The sequence below is a fragment of the Gorilla gorilla genome, chromosome 4 (assembly GCF_029281585.2).
Source record: "Gorilla gorilla gorilla isolate KB3781 chromosome 4, NHGRI_mGorGor1-v2.1_pri, whole genome shotgun sequence".
In the NCBI taxonomy this organism is placed as follows: domain Eukaryota; kingdom Metazoa; phylum Chordata; class Mammalia; order Primates; family Hominidae; genus Gorilla; species Gorilla gorilla.
In genome coordinates, this window is record NC_073228.2 from 52,597,236 (window position 1) to 52,612,695 (window position 15,460).

Below are 15,460 nucleotides of genomic sequence, written 5' to 3' on the forward strand. Positions count from 1 at the left end.
TCCATACAATGAACATTATTCAGCAATAAAAAATGAGCTATCAAGTCACAAAAAGACATGGAGGAACCTTAAATGCATATTGCTAAGTGAAAGAAGCCAGTCTAAAAAGTCTACATACTGCATAACTCCAACCAACTACATGACATTTTGGAAAAGGCAAAACTGTAGAGACAGTAAAAAGATCAGTGGTTGCCAGGGCACGGGGGGAGGGATAAATAAGTGAAGCACAGAGGATTTTGAGGGTGGTGAAACTATTCTGTATGAGACTGCAATGGTGCACACATGCCATTATGAATTTGTCAAAACCCACATAACCTTACAACACAATGAATCTTAATGTGAACTATGGGCTATAATTAATAATAAATTAATATTGGTTCATCATTTGTAACAAATGTGCCACACTAATGCACCATCTTAATAATAGGAGAAATTGTGTAAGGAGGAATGAGGGTATAGGGTGCGGTGGGTGTATGGAACTCTATATATTATCTGCTCTATTATTCTGTAAACCTAAACCTATACTTTAAAAAATACAGTATATTAATTTATCTTAAAAAATAAAATCATAGGGACCAAAATAAATAACTTTTTCGGTTCTAATACAAAGATAATATACATGCCTTTATATCATACAAGAGTGATTCCAAACAAATAAATATATGGAGAGTATACAATTTTTATTTTATTATACTTTGATACTCTTCTTGACTTTACTATACTCTTAGGTACACAGCAACATACCGTTTGTAAACAATAAAACATTTCATTAAAAATAATCCATTAAAACTTCAAGTTTCCTTTGTACACTAGAGATACTGGATTAAATGCCTTCTTAGAAATGCCATGTTAACCATTTATTTTAAAGTTTCCAAAATGCATGTTTTCCAGTGGTTTGGTCTTACTGATTTTACTTAATGGAACTATCTATGATGCTCTGGGATGTGAAAATCATCTTATGTCCCCGACTTCCACAAGTAAGTAACAATGCTTTCACCTCTGATCTTCATATTGCTGATTTTTGTTTGAAGTTTGTGGGCAAGATTTAGCTCCATAGGTAAGGACGGAAACGCAGGTCTGACAAGTTACATTAACATCAGGACTAAAAGTCGCAGGACTACAAACCACTGCAGAGGAAAACACAGGGAGTAATTATAATTTAGAGGTATTTTATGCCTCTACTACTTGGAGGTATTCTATACCAACAATATAAATCTGCCTTTAATATCACACCATTTCAGTACCTGTATTATACCAGGTAATGTTCAGCCCATTTAAGTTGTGGAAGATTATGTGAGTTTCAAACTTTATAATTTGATGATCTTAAAGATAGTAAAAGAAAAAATAGGATTCTCACTTTCTCCTATCAGCATTTTACAGTATCTTCTGCAGTGCCCCATTTATGAGTTCCTATTTCTAGTTTTCTAGTTCCTATTTCCTAGTTCTCTGCTTTCCAGGTAGGACCATTCTGTTTTCCTTCATTGTACAGTAGCTTAAGACAGAACATTATAGAAATGTTTTAATACAAGAGAGTACATCAAGAAGAGTTAATATACATTAAAATAACCATATTTAGAAATTTGGGCTTTGGCTGGGCGCAGTGGCTCATGCCTGTAATCCCAGCACTTTGGGAGGCCAAGGCGGGCAGATTGCTTGAGCCCAGGAATTCCAAGACCAGTCTGGGCAACAGGGCGAAACTCTGTCTCTACTAAAAATACAAAAATTAGTCAGTAAAAATACAAAAATTACAGACTGCACACCTGTAATCCTGGCTACTCAGGAGGCTGAGGTTGAAGGATGGTTTGAGCTTGGGAGGCAGAGCTGCCGTAAACTGAGACTGCGCCACACTGCACTGCAGCCTGAGTGACAGAGCCAGACTCCATCTCAAAAAAAAAAAAAAAAAAAAAAAAGGGGCCAAGCATGGTAGCCCACACCTATAATCCCAGCACTTTCGGAAACCAAGGCGGACGGATCCTTTGAGGTCAGGAGTTCAATCGAGACCAGCCTGGCCAACATGGTGAAACTCTGTCTCTACTTTTTACAAAAATTAGCCAGCTGTGGTAGCTACTGGGGAGGCTGAGGCAGAAGAATCACTTGAACCCTGGAGACGAAGGTTGTGGTGAGCTCAGATGATGCCACTGCACTCCAGCATGGGTGAAAGAGTGAGACTCTATCTCAAAAAAAAACAAAAAAAAAAATTGGGGCTTTGAATTTTTACTTCCCTTTAGGTAAATATATATTTTTTTTGGTAAGAGAATCACTGTAAAGATTCTATTCAGTTATGCCAAGTGAATTACTTATATATTCTTCTGACTCTATAACCTAAATATTTAGATATTTATATTTTATAGTTACCACAACAGCTAGCGCAATTACTGTGTAGACGTTCATTTTTTCCAAAGCCTGGTCGACAGCTATCCAGACGTACTACTTGCAAACTGTGGTCCACAAAATGCATTGCTGGTAGAGTTTTATTAAAGTTATGGTAGAAAATATATGCTTGGCTCCGAAAAAATTCTTCTATTCGATCTCTTGCCTAAGGTTGAAAAATACCAGAGAAAGGTACAATTACTAAACCATGAACCAAATTTATCCTCCAGTATCACAGGCAATAATGTACTGTAAGCATGCCATACTTAACGTAGATAAATTCCTGAAAAGGTGTGTGTTAACACCAAAATTAGTCTAGCTTTGACCTTATGAACTGTTGTCAATTAATATGTGCAATGGTTAAGAAAAATTGGCTGGGAGCGGTGGCTCATGCCTGTAAACCCAGCACTTTGGGAGGCCAAGGCGGGCAGATCGTGAGGTCAAGAGTTCGAGACCATCCTGGCCAACATGGTGAAACTCCGTCTCTATTAAAAATACAAAAATTAGCTGGGTGTGGTGGCATGTGCCTGTAGTCCCAGCTACTCAGGAGGCTGAGGCAGGAGAATCGCTTGAACCTTGGAGGCGGAGGTTGCAGTGAGCCGAGATCGTGCCACTGCACTCCAGCCTGGTGACAGAGCGAGACTCCGTCTCAGAAAAAATAAATAAATAAAAATTAAAATTAAGATTAGGCTGGGCGTGGTGGCTCACGCCTGTGATCCCAGCACTTTGGGAGGCAGAGGTGGGCGGATCACTTGAGGCCACGAGTTCGAGACTAGCCTGGCCAACATGGTGAAACCTCGTCTCTATTAAAAAATACAAAACTTAGCCAGGGGTAGTGGCAGGCACCTGTAATCCCAGCTACTCGGGAAGCTGAGGCACAAGAATCACTTGAATCCAGAGGCAGAGGTTGCAGTGAGCTGAGATTGCACAGCAGCCTGGGTGACAGAATGAGACTCCATCTCAAAAACAAAACAAAATAAAATGAAAAGAAAAAATAAGATTAAAAAACTTGTTTTGAATTATTTGCAATGTCTATCCCATATGTAGATAATTGGGCGTTCATTATATCTAATTTCCATGATCATCAAAGAAAAAGAGCCAAGCAAAATGGAAAGCAAGACTTTTCTTGGCTGGGCGTGGTGGCTCACACCTGTGATCTCAGCACTTTGGGAGGCAGATATGTGCAGATCACTTGAGGTCAGGAGTTTGAGACCAACCTAGCCAACATGGTGAAACCCCGTCTCTGATAAAAACACAAAAAATTAGCTGGGTGTGGGTGTGGTGGTGTGCACCTTTAGTCCCAGTTACTTGGGAGGCTGAGGCAGGAGAATTGCTTGAACCTGGGAGGTGGAGGTTGCAGTGAGCTGAGATGGCCACCACTGCACTCCAGCCTGGGCAACAGAGCAAGACTCCGTCTCAAAAAAAAAAAAAAAAAAAAAAGACTTTTCTTTAATCAGCATTATAAACCGATGATGTAAATTTTGGGTTTTTGAGCACAGAATTTAATAATAACTAATTTTAACTAAGTGCTTCTCATAAGCCATGCACAATAACAATTAAGGACATGAGCTCAGGAACTAGACCAGAGAGTGAAGGGATTTTTAAGACTATGTCCTTTGCCTCTGAGGATGGTAGAGGGGAGAGCAACTAGTATGACCAATATAGATATAATTTTGGAAGCACCATTGGCTTAACATAGGGTGACATGTGTGTGAAGTTGTTCTTTAAGCCACTATTTAATCATCATTTGGGGAACAAAGACCAGGGATCTATCCTTCTGTCATAGATAAAATACATAATACTAACCTTGGGAACTATCTAATATTACAGATGTGCTACTCCAAAATAACACATCTTGATACTCCAGCTCTCTTTTGAGAAAGAAAAAAAAATCACATCTTGAAATAACTAAGAATCTCATAATCTCAGTTTAAAAAACTGAAACCAAAAATCAATAATACTTTAAAAATCAGTATTATTAATACTTTATATTCGTTTTTTAAAAAATAATTTTTCCTCCTTAGAAATGATTTTATTATTGATAAATATTCACAAGATGGAGAAATAGGTTTTTAAAGAAACGTTTCAATATAACGAAGTATTTACAAAAATGTTTTAAATAGCTTTATTGATTTTCAAATACTTCCTCCTTGGCTGAGGCAGGAAGATCACTTGAGCCCAGGAGTTTGAGGCTGCAGTGAGCTATGGTCGCACCACTGCACTCCAGCCTGGGTGACACCCTGTCTCTAAAAAAAGAAAAAGACAAATACTTCTTCCTTACCATGAAATTCTCACCTGGAGGATATTATGATTAGTGGTATCTTCACAGTCAACAGATCCATTGCAAGCACCTTTCCACCCTGGCGCAAAAGGATTAACTGAAGAGAATAAAAATGATAGACTCACAAAGGGATTCTGAAAAGTTCCAAACATTTCAATAAAGGTCCAAGTGCTGAACTCCATGTGCATGCAGGCACGTGTTTAGTCCAGCTATCTAATCCTAGTAATAAAACAAGGTGCACAATTTGAATAATTTATACTTGATGGTTTCACTCCATCTGGGGGCTAATGTAAGTAACTACAAGGCTTTAAAATGAATAGAAATAAATTTGGTTTGATTATTCACTTTTACTAAGTTTTCAAAAATACAATTTAAAATTCTGTAAGAAGTTATAAGTGAAATATTAGCTGCATAAAGGCTGTATTAATAAAATATTGATTTTTAAGAAGCAACAATATGTCATATTTGAAAGTAATTAATTAGTGTGTTAAGTTTTAAAACCATAAACAGGCTAAGGTCAACTATATACTTTAGTGCTTAACAAACATGTAAGACCTATTACTTTTAAAATATCTTATATTAATATGGTAATTTTGTAATCTATTATGGTTCAGGACTAAATTCAAAATTAAAGAAATTTTAAAAATTTTACCTTGAAATGCTATAAATAGCTCATGTATGAGGCCATGTTCTGGAATTTCAACAGAATGGCATTTATATGACGGCTCTATGACATGGCATGACAAATCAGAAATTAGACTATCCAAGAGTTTCTTCAGCACTCTAAAGAATACATCATTGTATCTCCCTATACAAGACCTTGTGGTAAAACGTACAGCCATCTGATATGAATAATCAGGTTCCCGATAGGCTTTAAAAAAAAAAAAGAAAGATGAGAGTGAAAACAATCGTACCTAGCATTAATTTCCTCTACCAAACAGTTTTCAAATACTATGTAATACTAAATCCCATCAATCTTGCAGTCAGCATAGAAACATAACGTTTTATCAGTTAGTCCTCACAAAAATACATAAAACTATTAACTTTAATGAAAAATGTTATTTTCATCTGATACATTATCTACTTGGTACAACAAGAGAAATGGCTTCTGTGGGTTGGCTATACAGATAACAGTATCAAGAAAAAGAAAGACTTTTTGGGGAGGGCCTTAATTCACAGAAATTGTCATTGCTGTCAGCACAACCCAGTGAAAGGATCATTAACTTGCTTTTATAGAATTAAAAATCAGTTTTTAAATTACCTGCTAAATTGTGATAAAGTAGATGTGCTTGCATATCTAGATAGAGGCAAGTAGGGAGCTGAAAGAAGATTATTTAGGATAAACTATCTTGATGTCAACTTAAGAGTTTGCTTAGTCAAATACATCCCAAAATATTTTGTAAGTCATAATTGGTGACAGTCACCTATTACAGACTCATTTTCATTAAATGAAGAAACCATACACTTAATTACGATCCAAACTAAATGTATAAGTTAAAATGTGCCTAAATTCTTACCAAAGACCATAAAGTCATATCTCTTTTTGACTGTTTTTTCTTCTTGAGTTTCTGCTTTAACAGTCTTATAAGAAAGAGTACATGTGTAAAGTCCAGACAAAGGCTCCAAAAAATCTTTCACCATCAGCTGTCCAGTTTCAGTTATATTTATTCTATTATTTCCTAAACAGAATAGTAAATTACTTATTTAACATATAACATATCAAGCATTATTTAGTACACTTGGAGTTACAAATAGATACAAAAATTTTAAAAATTAATGAACTATCTCAACTTTAAGGATCCCACAAAATCTTAATTCTGTCATATTACTCTGTGGAAGACTACATGAGATAAGTACACTTTTGAAATATATTTTGGTTTTCTTTGTTTCTTGGCATCTAGTTTCAATTGGTTCATCCCAGTAATTCAGAAAAAGAGATTGCACTGCTCTGTAGTACTATACAATTTCTTCAGACAAGAAACTAATTAATAATACTTATGTTCCAAGGCACTCTAACATGATGAAAAATTATATATTAGTTATTTCATCTCCTATTACTGGTACTACAATGATAAATTTTAGGTTTTATAAAGACCTTTGAATTAATACAGCTCTGAGAAGCAGGGCACAAAAATTACTGCTTCAGTTTTTGCATAAGGAGAAAATAAGGAAGTGGCCAAAATATAACATGATTTTTCTAAGTAGGGAGCAAGAGAAACTGCCATTAAAATTAAATTTCAATTTGTTCTTTCTAATAAGTAACAGTGATTTTCTAAAAATATGTTCACATCATTAAAAAAGTACATATTAAAATCAAATTTACCTGTTAACGTCTTTTCATTAGGCCCAATCCATAAGTAGGTGGGGTCCACTATTTCTTTTTTAGAAAGCTTAAAATCCATACAGATAAAGACTGGACTATTTTGATGTAACTTTACATATATTTTGTCTGTGATGAAATAAAATAATGTATAACTACATTATATAGCAAAATTAAATTAAGAAATATACTCCTACCATTTTGTGCTGAAGACACGAATTAGTTCTTGTTGGATTTCACTATTTTAAAAATCAATATATAACATTTAGAACGCTCGTCTGAAGTCCTTTTTGCTTCTCATAGTAAGTTTTTTAAAACTCTACACTGTTAGTCACGAGTCATGATATTTTTCCATATTACACTTTTGTTTATAAAAATACACATGATATATTTAAAGTTCATTTTAATGTACAGATTCAGAACTCACTCAAATCATAATTTTTTGGAGGGTTGGTGGAAGCAATTAAAAGTTCAGAAAAGGCCTGGGCACGGTGGCTCACGCCTGTAATCCCAGCATTTTGGAAGGCCGAGGGAGCGGATCGCTTGAGTCCAGGAGTTTGAGACCAGCCTGAAGAAAACGGCAAAACCCCCTCTCTACTAAAAATACAAAACTTAGCTTGGCGTGGTAATGTGGGCCTATAATCCCAGCTACCCGGGAGGCTGAGGGAGGAGACTTGCTTGAACCCGGGAGGCAGAGGCTGCAGTGAGCCGAGACTGCACCACTGCACTCCCACCTGGGCAACAGAGCAAGACTCCCTCTCAAAGAAAGTTCAGAAAAAGACTTCTGCAAAACTATTCTAAAGATGATCAGCTGGGAGCGGTGGCTCATGCCCGTAATCCCAGCACTTTGGGAGGCCGAGGTGGGTGGGTCACCTAGCTCAGGAGTTCAATACCAGCCTGACCAACATGGTGAAACCCCATCTCTACTAAAAATACAAAAAAATTTGCCAGGCATGGTGGTGGGCCCCTGTAATCCCAGCCACTTGGGAGGCTGAGGCAGAAGAATTGCTTGAATCCAGGAGGCGGAGGTTGCAGCGAGCCGAGATCACACCACTGCACTCCAGCCTGGGCAACGGAGTGAGATGCTGTCTTTAAAAAAAAAAAAAAAAAAAAAAAAAAAAAAAAAAAAAGATTGTTTGGTGCTGTGGCTCATGCCTGTAATCCCAGCACTTTGGGAGGCTAAGACGTGCGGATCACCTGAGGTCAGAAGTTCGAGACCAGCCTGGCCAACATGGTGAAACCCTGTCTCTACTAAAAATACAGAAATTAGCCAGGCGTGGTGGCGCACGCCTGTAATCCCAGCCACTAGGGAGGCTGAGGCAGGAGAATCTCTCGAACCCAGGAGGCGGAGGTTCCAGGGAGCCAAGATTGTGCCATTGCACTCCAGCCTGGGCGACAGAGTGAGACTGTCAAAAAAAGAAAAAAAAAAAAAAAAAAAAGAAAGGAAGGAAGGAAGGAAAGAAAGAAAGAAAGATAGATGATCATGATCACCCTAAGGGAAACCTGATGTTTAACTGTAAATTTTCTCCACTGGAAACAATAATTAAGCCTATCTGGGCATATTAGGAAGATGTGTGATTACTTCTTGTTTCTGCTTTGGTGGACAGAAAGATGGTATGCTTGGAATCACTGCAACCCAGAAAGATATTAATTTTAAAGCCTACTGAATGCCAGGCTCTGAGCACATAAAGACAACACCCTACAATTTGGTTGGGGGTCGGGGAGAGAACCCAAACACAGAAGGAGTCTAAACATGACAAATTCTATCAACTGGCTCAATTTATCTAAAATTAGCTGTGTAACTAATTTTCCTTGGGAAAGTTTCACTGCAGAGATAAAGGACATTTGAGCTGAGCCCTGAAGGATGCGTGGGAGTTTTTCCAGTTAATAAGGGGAGGATTAAAGATATTCCAAACAGAAGGCCTTGGAAATCACTCCTTTGCATGGGTTTCCTGCGTTGCAAAGCAGCAGAGACACCTGGAAGTGAGATGGCATCTGAGAGAGAGATCTGGAATAAATCCCAGCCCTTTGTGAGCTGTAAGGCTTTAAAGCAAGGCGACACAATAGGGATCGCTGTAAGGATGAAAAAATGCGACCGTCGTGAACTGCCAAGCAGATGCTTAGTATAATAGATGCTCAATAAACGCTGGCTCGTTCCCCTTCTCTCCAGGAAGCTCTTCCGGGAAGAGCTTCGCAGTTCCGGCCCCTCCAATGGGTCCGCGTGTGCAGAGGGCCTTATTACCTGGCCGTCCTGTCTTGCCATAAATGAAGCCTTTCGCATTGAATAAGGTAGAACGCGGGCATTGGACTGCGGAGGAAATAAAACACTGACTTTTAGTTAGAAGAGGAGCAGGGTTCAGAGTCGGGCAGGGCAGGGCAGGGCGAGGCGAAGGAGGCAGGACCGGGAAGCTCGGGCAGAGGGAGAGGCCTGGGGACCGGGCGGAGGGAGCCCCACCTGCTGTGAGGCACCAGAGCACCGCGGAGAGTAGGACGCACGTTCGCATCACGGCTCAGGGGCTGGCGTCGCAGGAGGCGTCGAGGGACAGACTCCCTCCTACCTCAGCCCTGGCCCAACACCTCCACACCTCCTCCACAGTGCGGAGCAGAACTCCGGAGTCGCCTCCCCTACCCGTCCGTCGCAACGGCGGGAGCGGACGCGCAGGAGAACGCGTGCGTGCTTCGATTCTCGCGCGCGGGGGCGGGGCGACGGCGCTGCAGGCGACCGCCAGATCCTCTCGCGCCCACGCGGCAGCAGGCATGCGAACTCTTCGCGCCTCGCCTCCGGCGCCATTTTCCCGCGCTCCTGGCCCCTTGCTCTCTGAGCGGAGCGGAAGGCAGGAAGAGAATAAAGGAAAAGAAGCCACGGTGTCGCGTTCCGGGGATTCCCCAGTCTAGGGGCCGAAGGGATCAAGGAGAGAACACCGCGGGTCCCAAGGACCGTGGTGGGGTAGGGCGGCTAGGGGATGCGATGAGGAATCCCCTAGGAAGGGGACCTGAGGAAGGCAGAGACTTGTGACAATTTCCTCCTCACGTGAAGCAGAGAGGCCCGCGTGGGGATTTCCTACGCCTTTCTTCTCATGAACGCTGAAACTGGGTGTCGAATCTCTTTCAAACTGACACGCGATTTTTACCTAATTGCATTCTTTACCAGCAAGACCAAGACCCAGAAGAGCCACTACTGAGCCAAGAAGGCACTTCCGGGCCTTCCCACTGAGAGGAACGTTGAATCTTCATTTTCACTTCAAGTATGAGGCGATGTGAGAGACCTCCCCCAGTGCAAACGTATCTAGGTTGATGAAGTGACCTTGCTTTAAAAATGGGCCCAATTGTAAGGCCCATTGGCCTTTTCTGTAGGGATGGAGCCCGATTGGCCTTTTCTGTAGGGATGGATGATTAGTCAAGATCGGGGAGCTCCAAAGGGGATCATGCCCGCGTCTTTGATGGTTCCTTCTTGGCTACTAGTTTGGTGGCCCGAAAGGCCCTGTGTGTTGTCTGTTTCTTAGCAGCGGGACACCACTCTCAGTAGTGGTTTTGAGTAGGCTGGTTAGTAGAGAGAGCCCAAGGTTCAGACAGGGTGCAGAATGGTTATTTTGGGTGAGATCAAGAGTTTTCGGTTTTATTTCCTTTGAGCCGAGTCAGTACTTGGACTCTCTCATATGGTCCAGGAGCAACCTTTGTCAGTAATTTCATTTTTAGTCACTGTTAATTTTACCTATGTAGCATAAGCCATGAAATGTGACTCAGTGAGTCAGATCCACCCATTTTCAGTTACCATGTCTGAATACGTGGTCTGGTCTCAACTGTTCTCTTCTTAAGGTGATGATAATGAAGACAGATTTAGGCATTATCTTTGATTCCCTACAAGTTCTTCATTCCAGTTTTAGTCAAAGTATATTATATATCCACAGTGTGTTTTATTGACTTCTTGGTTACTGTAAGTAATTGATACTTGTAAATCCTGTGTCATAAACTAAATCCTATGAGAGGAGACTTAACCAAATGAGTAATAGTTGTCAAAAGTACCCATCCACTCTTTTTATATAAACTTTTTATTTTAGAAGAGTTTTAGATTTGCAGAAAAATTGCAAAAACAGTACAGAGAGTTTTTACATGCTCCCTCCCGATTTTCCCTGTTATTGACATCTTACATTGGTATGGTACATTTCTTAGAATTAATGAACGGATATTGATATATTACTATTAACTGAAGTCCAAACTTTATTCAGATTTCCTTAGTTTTTTACTCAATGTCCTCCCTACCTCGTTTGTTTTTTTGCTCCAGGATCTCATGCGGGATCCCACATTACCTATCGTCATCGTATCTCCTTAGATTCCCCTTGGCTGTGTCAGACTTTTCTTGTGTTTGAAGGTCTTGACCTGGCTTTAATTGGTGAGGTATTTTGTAGAATGCCTCTCTACTGGAATTTGGTGTCTTTCTCCATATTAGACTAGAATTATGGATTCTTAGGAGGAAGATTACAGAGATAAAATGACATTCTCATCACATCATATCAAGGGGACATACTATCAACATGCCTTATCACTTGATGTTAACCTTGGTCTGCTGGCTGAGGTACTGTTTGTCAGGTTTCTCCACTGTCAACTTATTCCCCTGCTTTCATACTATACTCTTCGGAAGGAAGTCACTTTGTGCACCCACACTTAAAGAGTGGGGATTTATGCTGCATCTCCTTGAAGGTGGAGTAGCTACATAAGTTATTTTACCAATTCACTTTTAATCCCCTTAGGTATCACTCTCGGGAGTCTGAAATACTCAGTATTTAACTATTTACAGAGTACTAACACGTTCCACTGTCAAATATACAGAAGAACATTGTAATGGAAAATCATAAAGTTTCCTTACAACTTTTTTTTTTTTTTTTTTTTTTTGAGACGAAGTCTCACTCTGTTGCCCAGGCTGGAGTTCAGTGGCAAGATCTCGGCTCACTGCAACCTCTGCCTGCTGGGTTCAAGCGATTCTCCTGCCTCAGCCTCCTGAGTAGCTAGGATTAGAGGCATGCGCCACCACGCCCAGCTAATTTTTGTATTTTTAGTAGAGACAGTATTTTGCCATGTTGGCCAGGCTGGTCTCGAACTCCTAACCTCGTGATCCACCTGCCTTGGCCTCCCAAAGTGCTGGGATTACAGGCGTGAGCCACTGCGCCTGGCCTACAACTTTTTCATAACCAAATAACTTTTCATCCTCATACCATCCCTGTGAAATTTTACAGTTCCTCTTCTGCTACTTTTGATGTGCTATTTTTGCTTTTAGAAACTAACAAACAACAAATTTCCCCTTTCAGTACTAAAATTAGACCTAGTGTTTAGAGTATTTCTCCAAAATTGACATCCTGCAGAACTCCCAACTCATACAGTTATAGAGATGCTACTGTGGTGCTTAAAGCCAGTGTAGTTTTTCACCCACTTGAATATATATACACACATCACATAGACTGCCTATACCAACGACATACTATTGTTTAAAGCTACAATTCATAAAATTACAGCATGTATACTTTAACTTGTAAGTGTGGGTTTCTTCTGATATGGACAGCTAATGCACAAACCCTCAGCCTTAAGTCTGAAATATATTTGTATGCACTAATATAATTTTCTAATAGCGGTGACAGTGGCCTTTTGAGACTCATTCGTATATTGTCCCACACGCTGGATATCTTTAGAAGGGCTTACCTGAACAATGTCCCTTAGACCTCAATGTGAAGAAAAGTTCTGCTTTGAAAAACAGTTTTGTGGTCACTTCCCCTTTCCTCTCTCTGCAGTCAAATGTGTGCTTTACCTCTGGACAGTAGGGAGGGTGTTGGGAGAAGATGTTGACTGATACATATCTGTATACTAACATCTTTAAGTTAATTTTACAATCTTACTGCCCCCACCTTCCACCCTTAGCTCTACTTTCTTTGCTTAATTTTCTGGTACATCATATATGTATTTTTGTAAGGTGTATATTTAGAAGAAGGCAGGCTGGGAGAAAATAAACACACTCTATAAAACACTCCCTCTATTTATATAGGGTGGGTAGTATTGTGTGAGTGGTGGCAAATAAATCAAGCAGTTCCCAGAGGGAAAACAAAAGTGAGATAATTGCTTCCAAAAATTAAAAAGTTGAATTGATAGAAGTGCCAAAATCCTTTCCAACTGTCTTTCTGAAAACTTGGACCAAAAACTTTTACCATGTGAAATGAAAAAGTGAGGAAGGAAAAAAAAAAAATACTTTGAAAGAAGGGGGTTCTCATTGATACTTTCCACGGCTGTTATCACTGAATCTAGACAAAAAGTTCCAGATCTTCCTCAATTTAAGATAAACGTCTTTGAACTTCAGCTTGCCAAGAAAGCAAGGCTGACCCCCAACCCTCCGTGTGATGTTACTTTTCTCATCCATTATCCTTCTAAAATAGACATTTTGAGACAATTTAGTGATGCGACATTTCCATCCTGTCGGGGTTCCTTGGGTTTGACATTCGAAAGGGGGCTGGAGGCGCGGAACCCGCGGCACTCCGCAGCCAGAGTCCTTTAAAGCCGCCGCCAGCCAGCGCCGCTGTAACCCCGCGCACCGGCAGGTCGCCGGCTCCTGCCCTTTTCAGTCTGCGCCGACGCGGCTGCCGGATCCCGGGGACTCCCCGCGCCGGGAATCTCCCGCCAGCTGCGCGCTGAGTCCAGGCGACGGCAGGAGCACGTGGAGAGGCCGGGTAGCCACAGCAGCAGCTCCAGCCCGGCCCGGCAGCGACATGGAAGGTGAGCCTCCAGCCCGCTTCTTTTCTCCGGGGTCTTTGAGAAACTTAACCTGTGCAAGCAGTAGGAAGAGTTTCTTCTGAATCTCAGTTTTGTTTCTATTTACTTCTTTTGTCAAAAGTAAACATGAGGTAGTTCAGAGGACAAAGCGCGTCGGTTCTCTTAACGTCTCTCACTTGTCCTTCCCCCACCCTTTGGAAAGTGATAACTTCTTCGCAATTTTATTTCTAAAGAGTTGTCAGACATGGGGGGTCTACCCTACATCTGCAGAGGAAGAGCACTTAAGGGGTGTCCCTGAAATGGCTGCAAATCTGGGGGTGGAATAATCAACCCTTTTGGATATTTTTTCCTTCATGGCCTCAGTGTTTATTGGAATTAGACTAATCTGAGTAACTTGTTTTCTTCCAAGGGTAAATGGTGTCATATGGGAAAGGTACATTTTAAAGCGGTTGGCATTTGCAGTTCCCTTGGAACTCGATCTTCTAATGAGTCTTCTTTACCCAACGCAAAAATCAGGTTCACATTAGGAGTTTCATATGAATTAATTTTGAAAGTCGTAACACTATCCTTGCTTCTCAAACATTTTTCATTCTGTACTTCCTTGGGATACCTAAAATTTCACACTGCTACTGTAAACTCTTCAATGGTCTTTTCAACAAGTGTTTCTAAAACCTTGAAAATGGCAAATGCATTTCAACTCGGGGGGGATGGTGGGATTAAGAAATTCAGAATTTCATTCTATTAAAAATGAGATATTGACACCTAACTAAAATGTTACTTTGATAAATATGAAGATCGTGGGTATTTTCTTCATAATAATGGAAGGATCTCTAATTAACAATGAACTGATCTTTGGCAGCTTTATTTCTAGAGTATATGAAGTTGTTAAAATATCAAAAACTTTATGCTTTTAATTTTTTAAATTAGGGCTTGAAAACTTTAAAAATTTTGCATTTTTAACATTTAAATAATGGTTTATTGAAGTGTAATTTTTAACAAAGGTTTTATTGGCCAATAACAAGGAAAAAAAGTCGGGCTGTTGTATACTATGGGAAAAATAATTTTTGAAAACCTCATATGCTTTAATTATTACAAATGATTAATTTGTTTTTATGAAATTATAGATCAGTACTCCAACACTATTTTTCCTAGCCTTAACCATACCACGTATCAGGGATAATGTACAGAATCATGTAAATCCATAGAAACTGGAGTATTTCTCTATAAATGTTAATACTTCCAAATTCATTTATTTAATGTGCAATAAAGAAACTAAATAGCATATCTTAGGTTATTGGTGTACTAACACAGATGTTTAATAAGCCTGGGTGAAGACTCCCTTAAGAAGAAAAGAATGAAAACTTGTGTAGAATTTAATTTAGGATGTGTAGACTATAAATGGAAAGAGAATATAGATCAATAATTTTTTAAAGTTGTGTTTACATGATTAGATTAAATCTATAGGTCCATGGAGATAGATAGTATAGATTATGCTTAATGAAAAAACTTTAACATTTAAATTTTAAAAAGAGGTTAATTATATGGATTTAGCTATTTTAATGTCAGAGTATTTGATGTGGTAAAATATCTAGTTCATTATAGCTACCCAAAATAGACTAATCTGGCCGATGTTTTTGATATTTAAAAAATTTTTATATCATCTTGTGGTTTTGATCTCAATCTAGATTAGAGATTTGGTCTATAGTGTATACCTCTCTTGGCAATGTAAGAAAGTAGAA

At 39.7% G+C, this 15,460-nt stretch overlaps 2 protein-coding genes across 3 annotated transcripts in view; one reads left to right on the forward strand and one right to left on the reverse strand.

Annotated features, from left to right (window-relative positions):
• Positions 1-659: 659 nt before the first annotated feature.
• Positions 660-10,957, reverse strand: ZPBP2 (zona pellucida binding protein 2). Of its 2 annotated transcripts, XM_004041734.3 has the most exons (8): positions 9,427-10,957; positions 9,214-9,279; positions 6,975-7,100; positions 6,169-6,330; positions 5,304-5,522; positions 4,666-4,748; positions 2,356-2,536; positions 660-1,127 (listed from the first exon to the last, which is right to left on the reverse strand). In XM_004041734.3, exons 1-8 carry the CDS (start codon positions 9,473-9,475, stop codon positions 994-996), a joined length of 1,020 nt encoding a protein of 339 aa, XP_004041782.2. In that variant the 5' UTR covers positions 9,476-10,957; the 3' UTR covers positions 660-993. The 2 variants fall into 2 exon arrangements, with proteins under 2 accessions (XP_004041782.2, XP_018881716.2); XM_019026171.4 differs by lacking the exon at positions 660-1,127 and having other exon boundaries at positions 4,652-4,748.
• Positions 10,958-13,550: 2,593 nt separating this feature from the next.
• Positions 13,551-15,460, forward strand: part of IKZF3 (IKAROS family zinc finger 3) — a 103,573-nt gene continuing 101,663 nt past the window's right edge. Inside the window, exon 1 of the mRNA XM_019028590.3 lies at positions 13,551-13,724. Coding sequence (XP_018884135.1) covers positions 13,718-13,724 — 7 coding nt within the window. The 5' untranslated portion in view covers positions 13,551-13,717. The remainder of the gene's footprint in view (positions 13,725-15,460) is intronic.